Raw genomic sequence first — 11706 nt, 5'->3', positions numbered from 1 at the left:
CTACTTGGAGCCCCACGTCCCCCCAGCCAGTCTGCCGCTGGGGACAGATATCCAGAGCGAGGAAGACACAAGCAAGGGTAGAGACCAGGTACAGAGTTGGAATTGGTTCCTTTATGGAAAAACTGAAAATATAATAAAAATTAAAATAAAACCAGTTTTAAAAAAGCCAGCCCCTGGAGTTTCCACCTCCTGCCTCTGGCCCTCCAGAGGGATGAGGCCCTGACCCCAGGGCAGCAAAAGGATGAGGGCTTTCTGCCCCTCCTCTTCCCCCATTCTATTCCCATCTTAATCTCCACAGTGGGGGCCCCGGGAGGAACCAAACCTGGGTAGGGGAGCAGGGACCCGAGGCCCCGCGGCCCGAGGAGGGAGGCTCGGTGTGCACCCAGCCCCCGAGCTCCCGACCTGTAGTGTGGGCATGGGCAGGGCCCCTCCTAGCCTGGGCCCAGCTGGGGTCGGGGCTGTTAGTTCCAGATCTTGAGGAAGGAGTCCCAGGAGCCTGTGGCCACAGCCATGCCATCGTCAGTGACCCCAAGGCAGCTCACTCGGTTGTCGTGGCCTGCGAGGACACCTGGGACGGAGGGGGACGTCAGAACTCCAGCCTCGTTTCCCTGTCCCCGCCCACCCCCTGCTCAGCTCCCAGCTCTCACCTGCACGGTCGCCCTTCATGGCATCCCAGATGTTGCAATTGAAGTCGTCGTAGCCAGCGAGCAACAGCCTGCCGCTGCGCGAGAAGGCAACAGAGGTGATGCCGCAGATGATGTTGTCATGGGAATACATGAGGAGCTCCTGGTCGGCCCGCAGGTCAAAGAGGCGGCACGTGGCGTCGTCAGAGCCCGTGGTGAAGGCATAGCCGTTGGGGAAGAACTGCAGGACACAAGACCAGAGTGGGATGAGGGGGCAGGGCAGGGCAGGGCCAGGCCGGGAGCCTGGCGAAGATGGGCCAGCCCAGCTCGCCCCAGAACTTACAGCCACGGCATTGATGTCGGATTCGTGGCCGATGAAGGTCTGTCGGCACATAGAATCCCGCACGTCCCACAACTTGATGGAGGCGTCACAGGCACCTGACACAAAGGTGCGGCCATCGGGGGCCAGTGACAGGGACATCACATCCCCACTGTGTCCAGCAAAACCCACTGTCTGCTGGCCTGTCTCAATGTCCCACAGGGCACTGGAGGGGTGACAGGAAGAAAGAATGGATCAGAGACGGGTGCAGGACAGACTCCCTCTCCCCTCCCCCTCCACCCTGTGAGCCCAGGCCCAGTGAAGCCTCCACACAAGGGGCACCGGGAGCCGCTGGGTGACAGAAGCCTGCTCCTGTCCCAGGTGAGGAGGGGTCCCCCACTTCCCCCTCCTTCCTGCCACCAGAGCAAAAGGCTGAGTGTTCAGAACAGGGGCTCTGCCGGTGCTTGTGCAGGGTGGGGACTACCCCCTGAGCACTGAGGCGGTGCTCCCTCCCCTGGCAGGAAGTGTAGGTGAGTCCCAACTGCCTAGCCCTGGCAGGGCCTCACCAGGTGGTGTCCCCAGAGCTGGTGATGATTTGGTTGTCATCCAGGAAGCGGCAGCATGACAGGTACCCTGGGGAAAGGGGCTGGTCAGCCGGGTCTTTAAGGGAGGGCAGTGCAGCCCCTCACCCCGCAACAGTGCCTGTGCCTTGCCAGGCGCCTCTCACCAGTGTGGCCAGGCAGCTCCCGGCTGACCCTGACATTGCCCTCACGGGTCTTGAGGCTGTAGATGGAGCAGATGTTGTCCAATCCCCCACAGGCCACAAAGTTTCCTGAGGGTGCGTAGGCACAGGTCATGACCCAGGAGGAGCGCAGCGGGATGGCATGGACCTATGGATGAGGGGCAGTGCCCAGGGTCAGAGCCAGCCAGGGCCTGCAGCCCAGCCCCGTCCGGCCTCAGGTGCCACCTCTACCTTGTTGGTGGTGTAGCTGTCCCAGATGATGAGCTTCCCGTCCTGGGAGGCACTGACCAGCAGCCTGTCGGAGAGTGGATGGAGATGCAGAGGGGTCAGGGTGGGAAGCCCCCTCTGGAGGCAGGACACCCTTCCCCCTCTCCCATCCGGTGGGAGACAACTCCCGGCAGCAGCTGAGAAGTTCCTGTCAGTATGGCCCTGTTTCCCATCCCCTGGGGATGTCTGGGAGTCATGGGCTTCCCAAACAGACTTGGCAACAGGGGCATCCTGTTTCTGGCACCAGATGTGCAAGGCTACCCCTGCCCACCCTACCTGCCATAAACTCAGCCCAAAGCAAACACGACAGCTCAGCACACAGCCCCAGCCGCACCCACCTTGAGTCTGTCCCCCAGTGCATGGCGTAGATTTTTGCCAGGTGCCCACGGAGGGTCCTCCGTGTCCTCATTTGGATTCTCCCCACTGGGTCCAGCCCAGCTGTGATCTGGAGGTGGAGGCAGAATGGGCTCAGGAAGGTTCAGGCGGCAGGGCCCTCTGAGAAGTATGCTTCCAACCCGTGCTCCTTCCCTAAACCCAAGTCCAGCCCTGGATTCATCTCACCTGGGTCAGTGTTGAATCCCCACATGCTTTTCGGGCATCCTATAAGAGACGGCAGAGCCATTCAGAGAGAAACACGAAGAGAAGACAGGAGGAGAAGAAAGACAACAGGAAACAGGGGAATGGAGAGGATGAGACAGGAGGATATTAGGGTACCCCACCACCACCCACACACAAACCCCTCCCCTGGCCCGGTGCACACAAGCCACCCGGCCCTGCCCGCTCAGCCGCCCCAGCCCGGCAGCCAGGCCCTCACCCGGATCTGGTTCCGGAGCTGCTCAGCCTCCTGTCTCAGTTGCTCCAGCTCACTCATGGCGCCGGGCCCGTGGGGCGGGGTTGGGGGCGGCTGGGGGCCGCGGGACGGGGGCTGGGGGAGGCAGCTCCTCGCCGCTGGCCCGAGGCCTGGGGGATGCAGGGCTGACGTCAGGCCCAAGGCCGCCGGGGAAGAAGGGGGGAAGGCGGGGTTGACGCGCGGCCCGGAAGGGGTAAGTACCGGTCGGAGGGGGAGGGGGCGCCAGCGGTGGCCGCGGTCCCCCGGACAGAGCACGGGCCTCTGGCACGGGAGAGACGTAGCCGGGGAACAGCTGACTTCCCCAATCTTCCTCCCGCCCCCCGGAAACGGAGCGGGAAGCTCAAGAGGAAGCGCAGGGGAAACTCCTCCCTCGGACAGCAGCCCGGGCGGGACACCCGCGGCAGGAACTGGGGTGCGGGAAGGGGCGGGGAGAGTCCCTTCGAAAACAGACCGGGCGTCCTCCCCGGCCCGCAGAGACACCGCCCTCCTAGCACCTAATTTTAAAAGGGACGGTGCCTCTTTAAATTCACCCCCATACACCGCACACCCTCCACACACACATCCCCAGCTTCGAGTGGGGGTGGGGGAGACCAGAGGGGAAAGCTGGGCTGTTCGTGGGGTTGCCTAGGCAACCGTCACCCGGACTGAGAGCACCTCATTGGTGAAGTGCCCCCACCCTAGCCCGGTTGCCGAGGCAACCGCATCCACGGCTGAGACCTGTAGGGTGGATGACCCCACCCCCGGCCCCATCGCCCCCGCCCGACCCAGCCTCCCGCCCCTCCCCAGAACCAGCCAGGGTGGCTGTTTACAGGATTTGGGAAAAGCCGATTGGGCACTAATAGGTTCGGGACGGCTCACCCCGGATTATCCCTGGGACGGCTGCGCCCCATTAGCCGCCCGCGGCGGGTGGAGGCGAGGGTGGCGAGGTAGCCAGTCCCAAGCCGCTGCTTCCTCCAGCGGCTAGGCCGCCCGCTCCGGCGCGCCCGCAGGAAGCCCGTGGGAGCCGCTCTCGAGTAATTAGGGCTCCAAAGAGAGGTCCCGGGCCCCGAGGCGCGGAGCTGCTGTCTCCCAGGTGCCGGCGGGCGGGCGAGCGGGCGGCCCCAGGCGGCCCGGCTCCCCAAGAGCTCAGCCCGCGGGCTCCGCGCCGGGGCCCCAGGGGCCTGGCTGGCTCCGCTCCAGGGCCCGGAGTCCTGCCCCCCCTCCCCTTTAGACACCTGTGTGATCTGGCCATGCACAATGCACTCTGCCCACCCAGGCGTCCCCCATCCTGCTCCCACTTCCCCCGTACCCTGGGCGTTCCTTTTCCCCACTGACATTTCCCCCCTGTTCAGCTTTTCTACGCCAGTGCCAGAGGACGCCCCTCCAAAAAAGGGAGGGGGCAAAGCCCCCCACCCCACTTCCCCAGCTCCGGACAAAGCCCCTTCCTTCCAGCTGCCGGCAGCCCAGGCGGGGCGGCAACGCCAGACGCCCGGGGCAGAAGGAAGCAGGCCGGGAGGAAGCCGCTGGGGGCGGGGGCGACGCTCCCAGACCTCAATCCCCATCACTCTCCACGGCCCCCTAGGCGGCCCCGGGTTCTGGGCATACAGCAGCCGGGGGTATCACGGAGAAATGAGGGTGCAACCACCTCCGCGGGTCTAGCGGGGAGAAGGGGAAGGGACAAGGGAGGGTTCCCGGATCTGGCAGCTGGATGGCGCGGGCCGGTGCCGCGCTGCGAAGCGCAGTGGGCCTGGTCCTCCGGCCCCCACGACCTCCATTTTGCCCAAATGAAAGCTAGGCGGGGGGGGGGGGCGCAGGGGAGCTAAGCGTGGGGTTAGGAGTACTAAAGGGAATAGGGTGCCGAGGTCTCCGGTCTAGGGTAATGGGGCCAGAAAACACGGGCAGACCCCAAATCGAGGTGGAGACGAGGAGAAAGGTAGCCTCGCGGCCCTGCCTGCCTCTCTGAGGATTCTGGAGTTTTGCAAGGCGAATGCCGGCGGGGGTGCGAAATGGGAGGACACGAGGGGTGCTACCCAGGGGCAGGCAAGGGGGTGGTAGAGGTGGGGAAAGGGGGCGGGGCGGGGCCTAGAGGAATCCCCGAATTTAGACCCCCAACTTCTCAGGGAACAAGAGGTAGGTGGGGCTGGCCTGGGATCTGGGGTCAGGCAAAATAACCCCGATGGTGCAGCGAGAGCGTGCGTTATTGGAGGCGAGGGTCCCCCAGTTTCCCTTCCGGGTTTGGGAGCGACGGGACCAGAAAAAGGGAGGGGAGGTCTGGAGAGTTACGTCCGCTCCCGAGAGGCCAGACCGGGGAGACAGACAGAAGAGAGGTTCCCCCATGGGAATTTGGGGCTGGGGGGGATGAGGACTCCTTTTATCAGCGGAGGTACCTGTGGCGGTGGGACTCTGCGAAGGGTCGCTAGAGGAGCGCGGGAGGTCCTGTCTTCCTCCGCGGCGGAGGCGGCAGCGGCGGCGACGCGGATGGATTTCCTCAGTCTCCGCAACTCACCGTCCAGCTCTGCTCTCCCTAGAGCGGAGGGATCTCGCCCGCCAGTGACGCGGCCGTCGCCGCCGCGCCCAGGGCCCGGCTGGGCGATACCAACTACTTAGTGGGGGGAGCCCGGAAGGGAAAATACCACCTAAGGGGCAAATATTGACCCTGTCATATCAAAGATATTACTCCACACTATTTCCACGCAAAACGGACCAAAACAGATGCTTTGCTTCCCCAAAAGGCGCAAGACATCTCCCCCGGGACTGGCAGAGATGGTACCGGCATAGGGGAGGGTGAAACCGCTGGATGATCACGTGACCTACCCTCCCGGATTGGGCGGCTCCAGACTGGGAAGGGGAGTTCGACGCCCCAGTTCTCGTCCTGGCTCCGCCCCCTGCATGTGAGGCCACGCCCCGACTTAGGGGGCGGAGTTAGAGAGATCCTGACCCGCGCAGGGCTAGCCCGCAGGCCTCAGCGCTGTAGAGGAAAGGGCAGCGATGCCGAAGGTACGCGAGCAGGAAGGAGTGGGGGCAGCTCCGGCCCCTGGGAACTCAGGTGTGCTGTGAGAAAAGTCCTGCCCAGTCAGTGCCCCCACGTTGCTCAGTGGGCTTTTGTAGAACTCTTTACAGGGCTGCATGACACCGTAATAACAACTCATATTTATTGATTTCCATACTTATTTAATGCTCACGACAATATTATGAAGTTAAGTACTGGCACTGTTCCCATTTTATAGTAGTGGAAACAGATTCCTAGGACTGCAGAGTTAAGATATGAACCAGGGCAGCTTTATCGACTTTACTGTGTGCAGTGCTAGCATCTTGATGAACCCCTGGACCGTCCCTCTAAAGGGATGAGAATGTAAGTATAAGCCTCAGCTTCCACATTTACAAAATGAGACTGTTGATAGCTAACTGCCCTGCAAGTCACCTTGGATTGTTATGAGATCCCCACAGATAGTGAAAATGTTTTGGTAAGTTCAAGTCAATGAATAGCCTTTGAGTCCTCATGAAATTTAAAAGTAAAAGTATCAAAACAGACACTTTTCATGTAACCTCTGTTGAAGGCATTACAAATAGTTTTCAAAGCACCAATTTTTTGGGGGGGTGGTGCAGATCTTAGTTCCCCAACCAGGAATTAAACCCGAGCCCCAGCAGTGAAAGCACTGAGTCCTAACCCACTGGACCGCCAGGGAATTCCCGTCAAAGCACCAATTTTTAAAGAAAATAAGAAAAAAAGTCATTCTTACTTAAGCACAAATTCCATGTATGTGCACTCACCAATTCAGTGATATATTAACAGTAGATAAGAGATGTCAATTAGGATTTGGAAGGGACCTTATATTTACTTCAGTTTCAATCTACAGATGGACGAAGTGACTTCCCTAAAGTCATTTAGAAAACTAGCAGCCGATGACTAGAACCTAATTTTGTTAATCTCTATAGGGCATCTGACACTGCTTCCTCTCACTTGGGTTCTGTGCTAATATGCTTCCTTGTTTTAACTCAATCAGCAAATATTTATTGAGTCCCAAAGATGTATCAGGCACTGTCATAGGCCCTGGTGATACAACCTCGAATTTGTGCACCCTCCTCTGGCTGCAGGGAGCTTACAATCTACAGAGGAGACAGATGGTAGACAACCATGGAAATAACTATTAGTACTGGAAGCTTGGAAGTGCCATTTACTGAGAGCAGAGCAGTTGGAAGGGGATATATTTGGGGAAGAAGATCAAGAGTTTTAAGTTGGGACGTGTTAAGCTTGAGGTGCCTAGGAGAGGTTCAAGGCAGAATGCTCAGTAGTGGCTGTCGAAGCAGGTCTGGGGTTCAGCACGAGTCTGGGTTGGAATAGAGCCTTGAGAATGAGTGGCATTTTAGAGCAGATGAAATCATAAAGAGGTTCAGGGAAAAGACAAGATGGCCTAAGACCAAGCCCTGAGGAACTCCAACATTTAAAGGTCAGGCAGAGGAGAACAGGCTGCCAAAGGAGAAGCCAGAGAGCTAAGAAGAAAATCAGGAGAACATGGAATTCTGGAACCCAACAGAATTTTTGGAAAATTCTGTTCCAAAAAAGGAATGGTAAACTCTGCTGAATGCTGCAGAGAGGTGCAACAAGGCTGGACTGGAAAGAGGGCATAGGATTGACTACCGTGGAGGCTGCTGCTGGCTTGGTCTGGAGCATTTGCAATGGATGCTTTGCTTGCAGTGGGCTGAGGGCAAGTGAGAAATGAGGTGGTGGAGACGACCAAGGTGGTCAAGGCTTTGGGAATCTTGGCTGGGAGGGGGTATAGAAAGGTGGGGAGGCAATGGGAGGAGACTGTGGAGTAAAGAAATTTGTGTTTTGATGGGAGCTCCTGGAGCTTGTTTAGATAACAATGAGAAGGGCTTCCCTGGTGGCACAGTGGTTAAGAATCTGCCTGCCAATGCAGGGGACACGGGTTCAAGCCCTGGTCTGGGAAGATCCCACATGCCGTGGAGCAACTAAACCCACGCGGCACAACTACTGAGCCTGTGCTCTAGAGCCCGTGAGCCACAACTGCTGAGACCCTGTGCCTAGAGCCCGTGCTCCGCAACAAGAGAAGCCACTGCAATGAGAAGCCCACACACCACAACTAAGAGTAGCCCCCACTCGCCACAACTAGAGAAAGCCCGCGTGCAGCAACAAAAACCCAATGCAGCCAAAAATAAATAAATAAATTTATTTAAAAAAATTAAAACCTTGTTTATTTTTTAAAAAAGATAATAATGAGAAGGACAGAGAGGAGAGAGAGGTGAAGATAGAGACAGGGAGGGGATGACCAGAGGATGAACAATCTCTCTGAAAAGGCAGAAGCCCTGGAGCACATGTGGAAAACCTGGCCCTGGTGGGTCATGGGACACTTCCTCCTCCCTCTGACTGTTCTTTCTCAGGCTTCTCCTCAGCCTTCTCCTCCTCTTCAGGACACTCTGTAAACACTGATTTTCTCAGGATCCCAGCTTTAGCCTCCTCCTCTCACTCTTCATGTTATTCACTGGTGACTCCAATCACTACTGGGACTTTTATTACCCCTTAATTGCTCATCACTCTCAGATCTCTGTCTCCATGTGCAGACTTGGTGTCTGTCCAACTTCAGACTGAACATCTCCACCTGGATGTTCATGGACAGTGGTGCACTGGAGTCAGCTCGTGCTAGCTTGGACCAGCTCACAAGAGGCCACTGTATACCTCTCTTCCCAACTCCTTGTTCAATGATGTCATGTTGATAGTAGTAACTTGTAATCGTTGTGGTGAGAGTATTTACACCATGGAAGTCAGCAAATGCTTCAGATCGAAATTCCCCTTCCCCGAAGAGTTGTTAAAACAGTGACTGCACATCACTGTTTACAGATGTCTCACATTCAACATATTCAAAATTAAAGTAATCCTCTTCCACCCCACCCCATCCTACCCAACCCTACTTCTCCTCTGAATCTTTTGGCCCAGTTAACAGCACCACGATCTGCCCAGGAGCTTCTCACCCCCTCATTCCCCATATCCAAAAGATGGTCAGTTAGTTAGGCTATAGTCCAAGCTGCTAGAACAAAGAGTCCCCAAAATTCAGTGGCTTAAGTGACAACCCCAGAATAGATCCTCCAGGACTGTGGGGCATCTCAGCCATCCTCAACCTGTGGCTTCCATCTCTGTGTCCAGTGTGGCCCAGGTATTTCCCACTATTGTATCTGAATCCATCACTTGGGAGGGGGTGTGGCATGGAAGCACAAGTTCTTTCCTGTTTAAGGACACCACTAACTTCTATTCAGAAGTTGGCCAGATGCAAGGAAGGCTGGGAAATGTAGTCTGTAGCCATATACCCAGTTAAAACATTGCTCATAAAGAAAGAAGGGGGACTTCCCTGGTGGTACAGTGGTTAAGAATCTGCTGCCAATGCAGGGGACGTAGGTTCAGTCCCTGGTCTGGGAAGATCCCACATGCCGCGGAGCAACTAAGCCTGTGCGCTGCAACTACTGAGCCTGTGCTGTAGAGCCTGCGAGCCACAACTACTGAAGCCTACGCGCCTAGGGCCCCTGCTCCACAGTAAGAGAAGCCACTGCAATGAGAAGTCCGCGCACCACAATGAAGAGTAGCCCCCACTCGCCACAACTAGAGAAAGCCCGTGCGCAGCAACAAAAACCCAATGCAGCCAAAAATAAATAAAATAAACTTATTTAAAAAAAAAGAAAAGAAAGGAGGGAGATGGCTATTGATGTAAGGCTAGCAGTCTACGTCATCAGTGAATACATCTTGTCAGTGCTACCTCTCCAATATTGCTTAAATCTATCCGTTCTACTGTACGCCAGCTGCTATTACCTTGGTTCTTGCCTATTTCCTGGTCTTTCAGGATAGTCCCTCTCTAATCAACCTACCAAATAGCTGCCAGAAGGTATCTTTCTAAAATGCAAGTTGGATCGTATAACTTTGCTGTTCAAAACCATGCAGGAGTTCCCCACTGACTCCATGAGAAGGGCCAAACTTCTTTGCAAGACACAGAGGCTGGGTCTTTTCCCCTCTATTAAGAATGCCTTCCACCCCCACATTCCAATTCTACTTCCTGTCAGCTGGGAAATTTTTCATTTTCTCAGTCTTAGTTTAAATATTGCTTCCCTAACTACATCACTGTTTGTGCCCCACTGCAGTGCTGGCTCCGTGCCTGTTGCAGTCTTTACTGGGCTTTCTTTCTGGGCACTTGCCACCTGCACTAGGGGCTCCCTGGGAAGCCAGGGCACTTGGCTTGTCTGGAAGAGGTCTGGGTGAGAGCTCACCAAGCAATGAATAGACCCAAACAAGATGCCAAATCCTATCCAAGGTGTGGGGTCTGGGGGTCATGGTCTTACCACCTTCAATGTCATAACCAGGTGCTCAGGTTTGGCCAGTGTGAGAACCTCCAGATGACTTTATTGAGCTAATTGTTTAATCATCCATCTTCTAAAATAGACATTAAACTCAGTGAGAGTCACATCAAGTTATATGAGCCATTTTATTCCCAATGCCTATCAGGCACCTGGAGAACATCTATGAAATGAATAGAAGTATGGCAACATTTTCCCCAGGACCAATACTCTTCACATGCCACAGTTCAAATCTCAGCTGTCCCTTACCAGCTGAGTGAACTTGGGCCAGTCATTTACCTCTCCATGCTTCTGTTTCCCTTGCAAAATGGGGATGATGATCAGGTCATTATGAGGACTAAATTACTTAATATTTGTAAAGCATTTATACAGTGCCTGGCACATAGCAGATGTTTGCTAAGTAAAAACAGCGTTCAGGCATAAATGAGTCAGTCTTTTTTTTTTTTTTTTTTTGCGGTACACGGGCCTCTCACTGTTGTGGCCTCTCCCATTGCGGAGCACAGGCTCCGGACGTGCAGGCTCAGCGGCCATGGCTCACAGGGCTCAGCCACTCCGCGGCATGTGGGATCTTCCCGGATGGGGGCACCAACCTGTGTCCCCTGCATCGGCAGGCAGACTCTCAACCACTGCACCACCAGGGAAGCCCAACGAGTCAGTCTTTGACTATTTTTCTAGTTTCATCTTCCTCTGACGCCGGTCTCTGCCACCAGCTCATCTCCAACTCTCCTATTTCCACGTATGGACCTTTGCTCACACTGTTCTCTCGGTGGAAGACCTTTCCCACCTTGTTCACCAGTGACCCCTATTTATCCTTCACAATTCAAACTTCACTTTTAGAAGCCTCCCTGGACTCTCAGAGACAGGTAGCCCCTTCCTCCTCTGGGCCTCCATTTCATCCCACTTTCATGCATGTCTGAGCTCCCCACTGCACCAAGACTCCTTGACAGCAGGGATATATCTTATGCACCTTAGTATTCCCATACCTTGTACAATGCCTGGCACACCGTAGGCATAAAAGATGTTTGTTGAATCAATGAATGGATGAATGAAATATATTAATAAACTTTACCTTAACCACTTCCATCATGCAATAGAATATCATGTCAGATCCTATGACAAATGGAAATTGGCCACAGTTGACTGGGCGGTAAATCAGGTCTAGTTGGTAGTTTGCTGACTTTAGCTTTTCTACCAACCATGAGTGGAAAAGTCATTTTATCAGATAGACTACAGATTTCTATGAATAAATGGATAATAATATTAAAGCCTCAAAAATGCCCTAGGGATTTTCTTAAGACCCAGTGTTTGCTGAATAGCCCTGTGTGCCCAGCTCTTAGCCAGGAACTTGATTCTGGCATCAGATTGAGTCCTCACCACCAGCTGTCCTACAAATGGGGACAGTGAAGCTTGCAGAGGGACACAGAGGTGTTATGAAACAAGGTCATCTGTCAACTGGCTGATGAGAGATGTGAGTTCTAGTCCTGGCTCTGCCCCTGTGGGCTGTGTGACCCAAGACAGGGCCCTGCCTCTATCTGGGGAAATCCCTATAAAATCTAGGAGTTGTATCTGT

The 11706-nt window shown here is 55.1% G+C and overlaps 1 protein-coding gene across 1 annotated transcript; it reads right to left on the bottom strand.

Moving 5' to 3' along the window:
- Positions 1 to 89: 89 nt before the first annotated feature.
- GNB2 (G protein subunit beta 2) lies at positions 90 to 5323 on the bottom strand. The gene is made up of 10 exons (XM_082645594.1): positions 5168 to 5323; positions 2766 to 2911; positions 2513 to 2551; positions 2290 to 2396; positions 1916 to 1979; positions 1670 to 1832; positions 1509 to 1575; positions 967 to 1168; positions 648 to 864; positions 90 to 568 (listed from the first exon to the last, which is right to left on the bottom strand). Exons 2-10 carry the CDS (start codon positions 2820 to 2822, stop codon positions 462 to 464), a joined length of 1023 nt encoding a protein of 340 aa, XP_082501720.1. The 5' UTR covers positions 2823 to 2911; positions 5168 to 5323; the 3' UTR covers positions 90 to 461.
- Positions 5324 to 11706: the final 6383 nt, after the last annotated feature.

This window comes from Mesoplodon mirus (genome assembly GCF_964341445.2).
Source record: "Mesoplodon mirus genome assembly, chromosome: 15".
In the NCBI taxonomy this organism is placed as follows: Eukaryota; Metazoa; Chordata; class Mammalia; order Artiodactyla; family Ziphiidae; genus Mesoplodon; species Mesoplodon mirus.
The sequence above is the reverse complement of the archived record's forward strand: the minus strand, read 5'-3'. Positions and strand labels throughout refer to the sequence as shown.